The following is a 14,998-nucleotide window of genomic DNA, read 5'->3' as shown; positions in this document are numbered from 1 at the left end:
GAGCCTTCCTTGTCTTCATTTGTGTGCATAAAGCAAACGTGCGGGTCTGAGCATCAGGTGGCGACAAATTAAAAAGTAAAAAGCTGTTTGGTCTAGCTGTTCAACCTCCATTCCTCTGGATGGAGCCATTATGCTTATGAAAGCGCCAATGATTCACTAATGGCAACATTTCATCGTTTCATAGTCCCGCCCTAAACGTGCATTGGCGCGCTGTGCATCCTTCCGTCGGGTCCCCGGTCATCTCTCCGTTAGCCTCGGCAAGACAGGCGAAAATATGGCGGGTATGAACGCGTCGGGTCCCGGCCCGGTTTCGACTCTCGACCAGGTGGATAAAGGACTCAAGGAGACTCTCATAGACGCGCTGAACGCCATTCTGTCGCCGGTGCAAGAAGTGCGTGCTGCGGCGGAGGAGCGCATTAAAGTGTTGGAAGTGACGGAGGGTAAGAACTGACATGAGATGCTTCCACAACATTCATGACACCATGTGAAGTGCAGATTTTACACACGGGCCTTCCTGGACACACGCTTTTCCATTTCATATCAACTGTTCCTGGTTTTATGATGCTTGCCGACCTTGTTTATCATTCATACAGTCAGGGTGAATTTGTCAACATATCCGCTTGAATTGGGGAGGCGAAAGCATGTGCAGCCCAAACCAACATGTTCCCGCATTTTCACTTGATGGTTGGGGAGTCATATGAAAAGATTATAAGTGAGAAGTTCGGTTCTGTCGATCTGAATTTAGTCAGTTTCACTTTTAAACTCACTCACATGATGCTAACTTCGTGTTCGTGTAAACATGCGTCATCTTTGTGAGAAATTTATATTTCCAGGGGGTTGAATACCAAAAAAAACAACATTCTGTCATTTACCCACGCTCGTGTTGTTTCAAACCTTATTGTTCTTCACCCTCAGTCACCATTTGACTTTCACAGCATTTTTTTTAATAAAGTGAGTTGTGATCCACTTCTGTGTTTCGCGGGTTGAGTAACGTTAGACGATGATAATTTTTAGGCTTACTAACGTTACCCCTCAGTTACATGTTTATTTTTTATTTCTCAGACGTTTTTATTTATGACCTGTGGATGAAATGACACAACTCCTCATTCTATTTTGCCTTCTGACTAACTTCCAATGCCAAAGCATTGCTGTTAACTTGGGGTTTGGGTTCTTAGAGTGTCCCTATTAATATGAAGTCCAAGTACCCACTGTCATCAAGGTTACATCACCCAGTGTTTTTAAAGTTAAGATATTGCTTGGAGTTTTGTGGCTGTTTCGTCATCCTTGATGAGAAAAAGAGCCAAATCTTGTTTGTGGGGCTGGATGTGAGCGAGTAGCTTTGGCCAAAGATAAAATTGCAAAAGTCATTCGAATTGCCTGCAAAAATGCCAAAGAATAAATTTTTGTGGACATTATTTGATAGATTTTTATACATTTTCTTCTTGGCCTATTAACTTATGTTTTCTATTCTTTTCCTAAGAGTGAATGGCACATTTTTGCAACCAACGTGTTATTTTTGTATTTTGTTATAGTTGCACAGTCAAACCAAAAATTATGCAGACACCAGATATAATTTTTGATACTTTTTTTTACTAGTGGGTGCAGGACATTATAGTGACCATGTTTTGTTACCTACCTTTCTGTCAAAGTTATCTGACATGAACAAGATGAATTTATTCTGACACAGCTGACCTCTTGAGTTTTTGTCAACGGTTTTGATTTGATTTTCACTATTTTTTCTAAACTATAGCAAATAAACTGTGATAATGTGAGAAATTTTGAAGGTGTCTGAATACATTTTGATTTGATTGTAACTATCAAGATGAATTTGTTCATATTTGATTACCATTCTCTAAACCATAGCAAATAATTATATGTGACCCTGGACCACAAAACCAGTCATAAGGTTACATTTGACAAAACTGAGATTTATACATCATATGAAAGCTCAATAAATGTATGGTTTGTTAGGATAGGACAATATTTGGCCGAGATACAGCTATTTGAAATCAGAAATCTGAGGATGCAAAAAAAATCAAAAAGACTGAGAAAATCACCTTTAAAGTTGTCCAAATTAGGTTCTTAACAATGCATATTACAAATCAAAAATTACATTTTGATATGTTTACAGTAGGAACTTTACAAAAAATCTTCATGGAACATGAACTTTACTTAATTTCTTAATGAATTTTGGCATAAAAGAAAAATCAAAAATTTTGACCCATGCAATGTATTTTTGGCTATTGCTACAAATATACCCCAGCGACTTAAGACTGGTTTTGTGGTCCAGGGTCACATATGTGATTATGTGAGAAATGTTTAAGGTTAAATTTTGGTTTGGCTGTACTTTTGCATTAGCTTCTTGATGTTGACTGGATTTTTTATTTTATGACTGTTTATATTGAGACATTGTTTTAGTACAGTACAGTAATTCAGTAGAATTGAAATACAAGCTCAATTAGATTTTTCAGAAATCATTATAATATGCTAATTTGGTGCTAAAGAAATATTTAGTTTTATTGTCATATAATATTTTTATAATTAACATTATATGTCATATAAAATGTTTATAATTAACATTATATGTTAAAAACAGTTCTGTTGCTTAAAATGTTGTGAAAACCAGGATACTTTTTTGACAGATTTCTTTGATGAATAAAAAGTTCAAAAGAACAGCATTTATTTGAAATTGAAATCTTTCGTAAGATTATAAATGTCTTTTCTGTCACTTTTGATCAATTTATTGCGTCCCTATTTAAAAAAAAAAAAAAACTTATTGACCCCAAATTTTTGAACAGCAGTGTATTTATGAACCATACAATATATGTTTTTATGTTTAGAAAGAAAACATGCCCACATAAGGGTAGAAATGCCCATGAAAATCAGTTGGTCAGTTTAACCCAGTGGGTCGCTGGCTGTGGCCTCTCTCTCAGGGTTCTTCTGTGTTTTGGGTGTCAGCAGTAACATTGTCTTTTGGCCACCAGCCTCTCATTGAGCTAAATCCATGGATGATAAAAGATGTGGTAGTGCAGTATTGCTGTGAATAAAGCATACATACATTTTTGTTGTTTGTTTTACTCCTCTGACTTGGCTTCTAATGCATTTGTGGTCTTAGCTTGTTCATCTATTGTTAGTCAAACTGATTGTTGGTTGTGGTTGTTTTTGCCCTCATTGAGTAAATGAGGTAATATATTTGCACCTGTTTTGTAGAGTTTGGAGTTCACCTTGCAGAGCTCACTGTCGACCCACACGGAGCACTTGCTATACGCCAGGCAAGAGTTGATATCTAGTTATTTTAAGCATGAAATAACAGAAAAACAACAGTAATATTTACTTAATTTGTGTGCTGTGTGTCTCTTGTAGTTGGCCTCTGTCATTCTGAAGCAGTATGTTGAGACACACTGGTGCGCCCAGTCAGAGAAATACAGGCCCCCAGAGACCACTGAATGGGTAAAAATTGCATATTTATGTCTGGAAGTGACATTATCTGAGATGTGGCATTATAATAATTTATATCCCATATCCCTTTCTGTTTAGGCCAAAGCTGCAATCCGTGAGCTGCTTCCAAGTGGTTTACGAGAGGCCATCAGTAAGGTGCGCTCCAGCGTGGCCTATGCCCTGTCAGCTATTGCACACTGGGACTGGCCTGAAGCTTGGCCTGGGCTCTTCAAGCTCCTCATGGACATGCTGGCCAGTGGGGATGTTAACGCTGTACATGGTGCCATGAGGGTTCTCACAGGTAATGACTCTCAACTCTCACCTCTTCCTCACAGTTAAAACAAGTGACAGTGTTTTTGCACTGTTATTAAGCAATGTATTATTATGTGTTTCATAGAATTTACCCGAGAGGTGACGGATGTACAGATGCCGGATGTTGCACCTGTGATTTTGCCTCAGATGTACAAGATTTTTACCATGGCGGAGGTATGATACTCAGCTTAAAACACAAAACAGTCCTTGCTTTTCGAGACAGTTATGTGTATTGCTGAGAAAAAACGCTGTTGTTGTGTTACTGTTGCAGGTTTACAGTATTCGCACTCGATCCAGAGCAGTTGAGATTTTCACCACATGTGCTAATCTTATCTGTGCGATTGATGAAGTAGCAAAGGTAAAGTTTCAGTAACTTTTGTTTTTAGGTAAACAGGTAGCACTTTGGAAGTGACAGTAAACGCATTGAAAAAGTTACAAAATTTTACTTTTGTTTTTATAAAAGAATCCAAAAGTTTTCACCCCCAGCTGTGATGCATCATGTGTCTTTCTAAAACATCAGTGAGCATTTGAACCTTCTGTAAGAGTTGCATATGAGTCCCTCAATTGTCCTCAGTGTGAAAAGATGGATCTCAAAATCATACAGTCATTGTTGGAAAGGGTTCATATACACAAAAAGCGCTGAAAAACCAAAGAATTTGTGGTACCTGACAGACTTTTTAAAAGAACAGTGGGCAGTTTAACTGTTCAGGACAAACAAGGGACTCATAAACAAATATCACTAAACAAAAAAACAGCTGTGGATCATTCAGGCAACAATACAGTATTAAGAACGGGGTCATTTTTAAAAATTCAACTATTATTTTCTCTTGTGAACTATTCGTAAACATCTTTTATGTGAAATATCTTATTCAGGTCAGTACTAAATAAAAAAATAACATGCATTTTGTATGATCACTTTTATTTTAGTAAAATAATTAACATTGTAGGTTCTGCAATGTGTGTGTAAACTTTTGACTTGAAGTATATAATAATAATAATGTGACACTGAAGCCTGGAGGAATAACTACTAAAAATTCAGCTTTGCCATCACAGAAATAAATTACATTTTAAAGCATAATAAAATGAAAAACTTATTTTAAAAGCTTATTTAAATAATATTTCTCAGTATTACTGCATTGTATCATCAAATAAATGCAGCATTGGTTAGTAAAGAAACGACTTTCAAAAACATGAAGAAAATTTTTTATTAACTGTAGTGTATTAATCTATCATTAATGTCAAGTTGTATAAATTAACATTAATCTAAATTAATAAATGCAGTGGAAATTTGTGACTTCGTAACACCTAATACCTTACAATAAATATCAAATGGGAAACTTTATTAAAACAATTTTGTTTGATTTTAGGGTGCTGCCAACACTCTGATCTTCCCGGTGGTGCAGCAGTTCACTGAGGCCTTCATACAGGCCCTGCAGATTCCAGACGGACCCACTTCAGATAGTGGCCTGAAGATGGAAGTGCTGAAGGTGAAGCTGAAGCTGTTGCATCATGCAGAAAAATACCTTTTTCCCTTGTGATGTGAATGTAATTATCAATTGTTATCTCCTCCCAGGCGGTGACGGCTCTTGTGAAGAACTTCCCTAAACCCATGGTGTCCTCCATGCAACAAATTCTTCCTATTGTCTGGAACACCCTGACAGAAAGCGCCTCATTATATCCATTCATTTACTTTTTATATCACTTGTTTAACCTATCGCCGTTAAAGGAAAAGTTCACCCAAAAATGCAAATTTGATGAAAATTTACTCACCCTTAGGTCATCCAAGATGTAGATGAGTTTGTAGCTTCATCGTAACATTTAAAGAAATCTAGCATCACTTGCTCACCAATTGATCCTCTGCAGTGAATGGGTGCCATCAGAATGAGAGTCCAAACAGCTGATTAAAAACATCACTAATCTACAAGTTATCCACACAACTTCCGTCTATCTTATAAAGGAAAAGGCTATGTGTTTGTAATAAACAAATCCATCACTAAGCTGTTTTTAAATTAAATCGTTGCTTCAACTAAAATATGGGTCCATAATATTACTTTCTCCATCTTGGATGGTCTGGAAGTGAGCAAATGTCATTTTTGGGTAAACTATTCCTTTAATATCCTAGGCAAATTTTATGTTTTTATTGGTGCCAGTCATTTCACTCAAATTTTGAAGTGTTTTCCTTAACCCAGCATGTACTTATGTGAGAACTGAGGTCAACTACACAGAAGAAGTGGATGATCCTGTTGACTCTGATGGTATGTTGCACTAGATTTTTCCAAGAATTGATCGTCATTGCTATTTAGACTAATTTAGTAAGCACTGTGCTCTATTAATTCGTGTCATTGTCACAGGTGAGGTCCTTGGCTTTGAGAACCTCGTCTTCAGCATCTTCGAGTTTGTCCACACACTTCTGGAGAACAAAAAGTTCAAGAGCACAGTGAAGAAAGCTCTACCAGAGCTCATATATTACATCATCCTCTACATGCAGATCACGGAGGATCAGGTTTGTGGGCAGTGTGGGTGTGTGTCATGTCTTTTTTTATCGCTTTTGTCTTAACATTCTCATCCACCTCACAGATCAAGGTATGGACAGCCAATCCCCAGCAGTTTGTTGAGGATGAGGATGATGACACCTTCTCTTACTCGGTCCGGATATCAGCACAGGATCTGTTGCTGGTGAGAGCACAGGGAATTTATTTGTAGGTGTTTAAATGTTTTTCCTCCTTTATGTTGAACGCATCCTTTTGTCTATCAGGCTGTTGCTGCCGAGTTTCAGAACGAGAGCGCTGCTGCTTTAGCGGCGGCTGCAACACGGCACCTACAAGAGGCAGAACAAGCCAAGAACACAGGCAGTGAACACTGGTAAAGAGAGAGAAAACATCCTCTATCACAACTAAACTTTCTTTTTCACTGTTGCTTTACGTCCAGCTTTCTCAAAAAGGTTTGTGAGGGAAATGCAGGGGCTTTGTTGGTTAAAACAAGTCAGAGTTAAAGGATTTGTTCACTCCAGAATTAAAACTTTCTAATAATTTACTCACCCCCATTTCATCCAAGATGTGAAAAAATAAAGGTTTTTTTTTTTTGTTTGTTTGTTTGTTTGTTTTTTTGAGGAAAATATTCCAGGATTTTTCTCCATATAGTGTACTTCAGTGGGGATCGGTGGGTTGAAGGTCTAAATTGCAGTTTCAATGCAGCTTTGAAGGGCTTTACACGATCCCAACCAAGAAATATGACGAATACAAAGAAAATGACTGATTGTTTCGCTAGATTAGACCCATGTTCCTCAGCTGGGACTATGTAGCCCTTTAAAGCTGCATTGAAACTGCAGACCTTCAGCCCGTTGGCCACCATTGATATGGGGAAAATTTCTGGAATGTTTTCTTAAAACCTTAAATTCTTTTCGATTGAAGAAAAAAAGTCATGAACAACTTGGATAACAGAGGTAACCTATCAGAAAATTACAATTTTAATTCAGCAGTGAACTAATCCTTTAAAGCAATATAATATAAGAAGGGACCTTTTTTACATCAGTATCTCTTTTTAATATGCAGGTGGAAGGTGCATGAGGCTTGCATGCTGGCCCTGGGCTCAGTCAAGACCATCATCACTGAGAATGTAAAGAACGGTCGAGTGCAATTCGATATGCATGGATTCCTTGCCAGTGTCATCCTTGCTGACCTCAATTTACCAGGTAACATTATTCCACACTTTCATTTTCATCTTGCATCTCTATATGGCCTGAGTGTAGACCTAAGGTACTGATCCTCATGTTGTTCAACTCCCAGCGGCCTCTCCATTCCTGTTGGGTCGGGCCTTATGGGCAGCCAGTCGTTTCACTGCAGCAATGTCTCCAGAACTCATTCAGCAGTTCCTTCAGGCCACTGTGAGTGGTCTACATGAGAGTCAGCCACCCTCTGTCCGGATCTCTGCTGTGAGAGCAATATGGGGGTAAGACTTTCATTTCCAGTGACTAATGTGCAGGGTTTAATAATTTGCACAGAACTGTATGGGCTGCTACTAAGCAGGAATCTTATTTGGTTCTATATCTTTTAGTTTTAAGGATGAAATTAATATACAGATACAGTTGAGGTCAAAACTTTACATACACCTTGGAGAATCTGCTAAATGTTCATTGTTTTATCAAAATAAGAGGGATCCTACAAAATACATGTTGTTTTTTTATTTAGTACTGACCTGAATAAGATATTTCGCATAAAAGACATTTACATAAGCCGCTTTTCCACTATCGGGCCGAACCGTTCTTAGAACGGTCGGGTACAGTTCCAGTTGTGTTTCCACCTGAGCCTGGTACGGCACGGAACGATTACAAACCGTTCTCGGCCCGGAATTCTCGGCACGGTTGGACAACCGTGCTGAACCGGGCTGGTAAAATGCGTGTGCATGACGTCGCCACGCTGTTGCCTGGCTACCAGTTTCTCTATGGCTAAGCGGATGCGCAGTAAGCAGATACGGTAAATATAAATATAAATGGCTGAGACACTTTGGTCTGTGGATGAAACATTTGCGCTAATATTGATATTTGGACAGAAAGAAAAATTCAAAAACAGCTGGAGGGTGCAAAGAGAAACGAAAAGTTTTTAAAATTATAGCGCAGTGTCTTGCAGAGTAGGGCATTAAGAAAAGTTCAAAACAGTGCCGGGAAAAAATAAAAAACTCAAACATACATATCACATCCAAAAGGACAATAACAGTAGAAGTGGGGCTGTCTACTCTTGCGTTCCCAAGGCAACGACTTGACGCATTTGTATTTATATTCCAAAGAGTTCCGTTATCTGCACCACAGTGGAAAATCAAACCGTATCTGTGCTGACTGGCCCGGATCGGCACGGAACAGAACGGTTAAGCATTGAGAACGGTTCGGCCCGATAGTGGAAAAGCGGCTATATAGTCCACATGAAAAAATAATAGTTACATTTATAAAATGATCCTGTTCATAAGTTCACATACACTTGATTCTTAATACTGTGCTGTTATCTGAATGATTCACAGCTGTGTTTTTTGTTTAGTGATAGTTGTTCATGAGGCCTTTGTTTGTCCTGAACAGTTAAACTGCCCGCTGTTCTTCAGAAAAATCCTTCAGGTCCCACAAATTCTTTTGTTTTCAGCTTTTTTGTGTATTTGAACCCTTTCCAACAATGACTGTATGATTTTGAGATTCATCTTTTGACGCTGAGGACAACTGAGGGACTCATATGCAACTATTACAGAAGGTTCAAACGCTCACTGATGCCTCAGAAGGAAAAAATTATGCATTAAGAGCCAGGGGTGTAAACATTTAAACAGAATGAAGATACATACATTTTTCATATTTTGCCTAAATATCATATTTTTTTCATTTAGTACTGACCTTGAGAAGGTACTTGCATGTTCCCCAGAAGACAAAATAAGTTAAATTTACCCTGATCTTCAAATTCAAAAATTTGTTTTCACCCCCGCCTCTTAATGCATTGTGTGTTTTTTGGAAGCCTCAGTGAGCGTTTGAACCTTTTGTAATAGTTGCAGTCACTGTTGCAAAGGGTTCAAATACACAAAAATGCTAAAAAAAACAAAGACTTTGTGGGACCTGAAGGATTTTTCTGAAGAACATCAGGCAGTTTAACCATTTAGGACAAACAATGGACTCACAAACAACTATCTCTTAACAAACAAAAATAAAAACAGCTGTGGATCGTTCAGGTAACAACACAGTATAAGGATCAAGTGTGTGTAAACTTTTGAATGGGGTAATTTTTTATAAATTCAACTATTACTTTCTCTTGTGGACTATATGTAAACGTCTTTTATGTGAAATATCTTATTCAGGTTAGTACTAAATAAAAAACATGCATTTTGTATGACCCCTCTTATTTTGGTAAAATAATCAACATTTTGCAGATTACTCAAGGTGTATGTAAACCTTTAACCTCAACTGTATGTGGTTTAAACGGAATAATTAACACAATTGTAGCCATTTTAATTATTTTAAATAAATGCCATATTGTATGAACATTCAATAACTTAACTTGTAATTGGATAAAAAATCCTAAATGACAGTAATGACATTTAGGGTAGTAAATATTTCTATTTCAAATAAATGCTTTCTGGTTATCAAACCCTCTACCCTTTTTTCTTTTTTTTTAAATCACGATTTCCACAAAAGTAGCGATCTCTCTTTATGTCTGTTTCACAGGTACTGTGATCAACTAAAGCTGTCGGAGAGTACACACGTCTTGCAGCCGTTTCTGCCCAGTATCTTGGAAGGGCTGGTGCAGCTTGCGGCTCAGTTCAGCTCTGAAGTTCTCACTTTAGTCATGGAGACCCTCTGTATTGTTTGCACCGTGGATCCGGCTTTCACCACGAGTGCTGAGAACAAGATCTGCCCACTCACTATTGCCATCTTCCTTAAGTACAGTAATGGTAAGATCATTTTATAGTCAACAGCCAGTATCATTTCTAATTACTTGGGGCTTATCTTGTTTTCTATTCCTTTCTTGTTAGATCCCGTTGTAGCGTCTTTAGCACAGGATATCTTCAAAGAGCTTGCTCAGATTGAAGCCTGCCAAGGACCCATGCAAATGCGCCTCATTCCTACTCTTGTTAGCATTATGCAAGCACCGCCTGATAAAATCCCATCTGGCCTTTGCGCTGTAAGTTAAACTTCTCATTTTGTTTTGCTTTTAGCTGTTTTCTGTAAGTAATACATCTTTTTTTCTTTTTATTTGTTCTTACAGACATCCATAGATATCCTAACTACGGTTGTTCGTAACACTAAACCCCCGTTGTCTGACATGCTTGTGTGCCAAGCTTTTCCTGCAGTGGCTCAATGCACCCTCCGCACAGATGACAACACCACAATGCAGGTAGCATCATTCTCCCAGAAACAAATTAGATGTCTTTTCAGAGTCCCCATGTCAGTTGTTATCTAACTCTTATCATTGTTGATTTTACCAGAATGGTGGAGAATGCTTGAGGGCCTATGTGTCTGTTGCACTGGAGCAGATTGCCCAGTGGCAAGATGAGCAAGGCCACAGTGGCCTGTGGTATGTCATGCAGGTTGTCAGTCAGCTCCTGGACCCCCGCACATCTGAGTTCACCGCTGCTTTCGTAGGTCGTCTGGTGTCCACTCTTATTGCCCGAGCTGGCACTCAGTTGGCTGATCAGCTGGACCAAATACTGCGTGCTATTCTCAGCAAGATGCAGCAGGCTGAGACCCTCAGTGTGATGCAGGTAGGGTTGGATTGGTACCAGATGTTTGGCTTATATATATATATATATATATATAAGCTATTCATTAAAGGGATAGTTCACCCAAAAATAAAAATTACCCCGTGATTTACTCCCCCTTAAGCCATCCTAGGTGTATATGACTTTCTTCTTCCAGACAAATACAATCAGAGTTATATTAAAAAATGTCCTGGCTCTTCTAAGCTTTATAATGGCAGCAAAAAGGTGTTGAGATCTGAAGCCTAATAAAGTTCATCCATCATAAAAAGTACTCCACACAGCTCCAGGGGGGTAAGATGTTCGTGTAAGATGGATGCATTTATTTTGCTTCAAAATATCAACACCCATTCACTGCCATTATAAACCTTGGAAGAGCCATTTTTAAATATAACTGATTGTAATTATCTGAAATTTGTATCCCTTTAAGCAGAAGAGTTTAGTCAGTTCTTTTTGAATAAATCAGTCTAAACGGTTCACAAAAGAATCAGTGTGAATCAAAAATGGGTTTGAATAAATTGCCATAACCTTCCATTTTTAAAAAAAAGTATAAACAAAATAAACACCTTGGGCAAATTATTAAATGAAACTAGGACTATAAGTACATAATAACAGTTATTCAGTGTCAATAATTGGGGATTAATTAGTAGTTAACATGTTAGAACATTCCGTTTTATGTAATCAAGAGTAACACAGATCCAGAAATAGCACTCACTTAAGCTAATAGTAATAACTTTAATTGTTTGCTTGTTTTTTTTTATGTTGAACATTAATTTTCTTGTACAACAAATAAGTCTGAATTGTGGTGTAGCTGCTGGCTCAAATGAGGTGTGAAATGCATTCTCGCTCTTCATTTAACAGTCCCTGATCATGGTTTTCGCCCACCTGGTCCATTCCCAGTTGGACCCCCTCCTGGAATTCCTATGCAGTCTTCCAGGTCCCACAGGGAAACCAGCCCTAGAGTTTGTCATGGCTGAGTGGATGAGTCGCCAACATCTGTTCTACGGCCAGTACGAAGGCAAAGTCAGGTGAGGCTTTCCAATATTGTCTGCAAAGTGTTTGAAGAAACTGCACAGCTTCCATTTTGAAATAACACCGTAATCGCTCTGTCCACAGTGCTGTTGCCTTGTGTAAACTTCTCCAGCATGGTCTGAATACGAACGACAAGCGCCTCCAAGATATAGTCGTCAAAGGAGATGAAATTTTTAATCCGGACGAGGGAATCTGCACACGTTCCAAATCGGCCAAAAGTAAGTTAAAAATCTCTTAAAGGATTAATTCACTTAGAGAATAAATGTTTCCGGATAATTCACTCACCCCCATGTCATCCAAGATGTTCATGTTATTCTTTCAGAATTAAGATTTTTAAGGAAAAAATTCCAAGATTTTTCTCCATTTAGTGGACTTCAATGGAGATCAGCAGGTTGAACGTCCAAATTGCAATTTCAGTGCGACTTTAAATGGGCTCTACATGATCCCAGTTGAGGAATAAGAGTCTTAAGTAGTGAAACGATAGGTCAATATCTAAAATAAATTTAAATTTATATACTTTTTAACCACAAATGCTTGTCTTGCTCTAGCTCGACTTCACGCATTATGTAGTTGTAAAGTTCACGCATGACATAGGTGGGAGTACCGACCCAGTGTTTACAAAGCAAAAGTCCAAAGAAAGTCAAATGCCCTTTACAAAAAAAAGGTAAAACGATGTCTGAAGATTTTGAAGTTTGAGGAGAAAATTAGATGTTTTCACCCTACCTTTTTTAACTCTACGGGATTATTTAATGCACTAGCTCTGCAATGTGCATCTATGACTTCATGCAAAAAAAGCATTTGTGGTTAAAAAAGTATAGAAAATTGTGCTTTTTTTTTTTAGAAAATGACCAATCATTTTGCTAGATAAGACTCTTAATGCTCAGCTGGGATCATATAGAGCCCTTTGAAGCTGCACTGAAACTGCAGTTTGGACCTTCAACCCATTGGCCACCATTAAAGTCCACTATATGGCAAAAAATCCTGGAATGTTTTCCTCAAAAACCTTTATTTCTTTTCCACTGAAGAAAGAAAGATGTGATCTTGGATGACATGGGGTGACTAAATTGTCAGGAAATCTTTATTCCAGAAGTGAACTAATATTTTAAATTGCCTAATTATTCATCAATAATTGTTATAGTCTCGGACATCTGACCAATCTGTTTCTCTCAGACCCACAACGGTGGACCAACATTCCTTTGCTGGTAAAGATCTTTAAACTGATCGTCAATGAACTGTCTTCTGTGGTGGAGGCTAATGCAAACAGAGCAAATCCTGCAGATTGGAGCCAAGGTACTAGTGTGGTTTAACTATTTACCTCTAGTATTAGTATTGATCGATGACACTGAAATGTGGAGCTGTCTTACCTTTAGTACATTTGCTTTGCAGACTCTGGTGGAATGTGGGATGATCTGGCAGAGGAAGATGATGATGATGATGAGGAAGATGAAGGATTAGCAGGACAGCTTCTATCTGATCTCATTGCCTCCAACAAATACGGTAAAGTCTGATATTACTGACAAGAGATATGAAATGAAAATTTAAATTAAAATTCGGTCATTAATTACTCTCCCTCATGTCGTTCCAAACCCGAAAGACCTTCATCTTCAGAACACAAATTAAAATATTTCTGATGAAATCAGAGAGCATTCTGACCCTGCATAGACAGTAATGTAACTGACATGTTTAACATGGTTAAAATAGTCCATGTGACATCAGTGGTTCAAGCTAAATTTTTTGAAGCTACAAGAATATTTTTTTTGTGTGCAAAGAAAACAAATAATGACTTTGTTCAACAATTTCTTCTTTGTCTTTGCCACGTGTTCACAAGAGTACCACAACACATTCCTCTGCTTACAAACAAGGCAGTGCATCAATAAAGTCGCTATTTTTGTTTTCTTTGTGCACAAAAAGCTTCATAAAATTATGGTTGAACCACTGAGGTCACATGGAGTATTTTAACAATGTCAGAAAGCTTTCGGGTTTAAATCAAAATGATCCTAAAAATTGAATAAAACTGAAATCCAAAATGTTTTCCATATTCACCACCTTGTCTTGTCTACAAATAATCTATAACAATTCTTGTCGTTTCCCCATAGATGATGATTATTATGAGGATGATGATGAGGAGGATCCAGATGCTCTTAAGGATCCCATATATCAAATTGACCTTCAGGTAAGTTTTTTGGCATCAACACCAAAGTATTGCCATATCCAAATTTCAAGTGTTCAATGCTCATCTGTTTTTTTTTTGTTGTTGTTGTTCCACAGGCGTATCTGACAGATTTCCTTACCCAGTTTGCTCAGCAGCCTTGCTATAGCATGTTTTCAAGCCACTTGAATGAAGTAGAGAGAAGAGCCCTGCAGTCCATCGGTATATGACCTGTATCCCCATCCAACATCGGCTCCTTGTCCTTCGTTTCCGTCTTTACCACTCAGTCACCTTTTCTTCGAACTTGAACATTTGAGTGGACTCGGATTGCCTTTGGGACGACGCTCTTGATCCACAACCCAAAAGAGGACTTAAAGTAAAGGTTTACATGCCTCTCCCTGTGTTTTATTGAGGGAAGGAATGGACATTGATTCCCGGGGATGTTATAAGAGCAGGGTGCGAGGGGCAGCTTCTTAGCATCCCAGACAGGACCGTGTGGGTGCATTCGAATCGGATGTCAAAACACTACTGTCTAGTATGATGAGTGAATTTTCTGCAAAGGGACTGGTAATAGAATAGGAATGATTTAAAAGTATCAACTGTCCATTTGTACCTTCTCACTTTATTAAATCATGATGGTTACAAAATCTTTCTGTAGAGGAAGGAAAAAGACTTCTGACAGATGATCAATCTACACTTTGAAAAGAAGTTGGAACTGTTGGCGGCCTTATTAAAGTTATCCATGTCGTTTGTCATTACGTGGTCTCATGAGCATGATCTTTATGGCTACACTGTTGAGTAAGCATGAAAAATGATATAGTGTTACCATAGTGATCCTACAGTCTT

At 38.1% G+C, this 14,998-nt stretch overlaps 1 protein-coding gene across 1 annotated transcript; it reads left to right on the top strand.

The window, feature by feature from the left end:
* Positions 1 to 211: 211 nt before the first annotated feature.
* Positions 212 to 14,910, top strand: ipo9 (importin 9). The gene is made up of 24 exons (XM_073825756.1): positions 212 to 440; positions 3,211 to 3,272; positions 3,364 to 3,450; positions 3,538 to 3,739; positions 3,836 to 3,924; positions 4,022 to 4,108; positions 5,118 to 5,237; positions 5,324 to 5,424; positions 5,947 to 6,005; positions 6,102 to 6,253; positions 6,328 to 6,426; positions 6,506 to 6,612; positions 7,302 to 7,441; positions 7,536 to 7,698; positions 9,941 to 10,167; positions 10,249 to 10,397; positions 10,482 to 10,610; positions 10,702 to 10,977; positions 11,833 to 11,999; positions 12,088 to 12,221; positions 13,174 to 13,293; positions 13,390 to 13,500; positions 14,100 to 14,176; positions 14,272 to 14,910. The coding sequence occupies exons 1-24, from the start codon at positions 275 to 277 to the stop codon at positions 14,380 to 14,382; spliced, it is 3,135 nt and encodes a 1,044-aa protein (XP_073681857.1). The 5' UTR covers positions 212 to 274; the 3' UTR covers positions 14,383 to 14,910.
* The last annotated feature ends 88 nt before the right edge of the window (positions 14,911 to 14,998 follow it).

The sequence above is a fragment of the Garra rufa genome, chromosome 20 (assembly GCF_049309525.1).
Source record: "Garra rufa chromosome 20, GarRuf1.0, whole genome shotgun sequence".
In the NCBI taxonomy this organism is placed as follows: domain Eukaryota; kingdom Metazoa; phylum Chordata; class Actinopteri; order Cypriniformes; family Cyprinidae; genus Garra; species Garra rufa.
This window is presented reverse-complemented; position numbering and strand designations above follow the sequence as displayed.

Excerpts from the sequence above, each read along its gene's own strand:
- ipo9 (XM_073825756.1), top strand. The coding sequence starts at position 275 with ATGGCGGGTATGAACGCGTCGGGTCCCGGCCCGGTTTCGACTCTCGAC. Across the intron at positions 6,427-6,505 it reads CAGCACAGGATCTGTTGCTG|GCTGTTGCTGCCGAGTTTCA; the intron begins GTGAGAGCACAG and ends TTTGTCTATCAG. Across the intron at positions 14,177-14,271 it reads TATATCAAATTGACCTTCAG|GCGTATCTGACAGATTTCCT; the intron begins GTAAGTTTTTTG and ends GTTGTTCCACAG.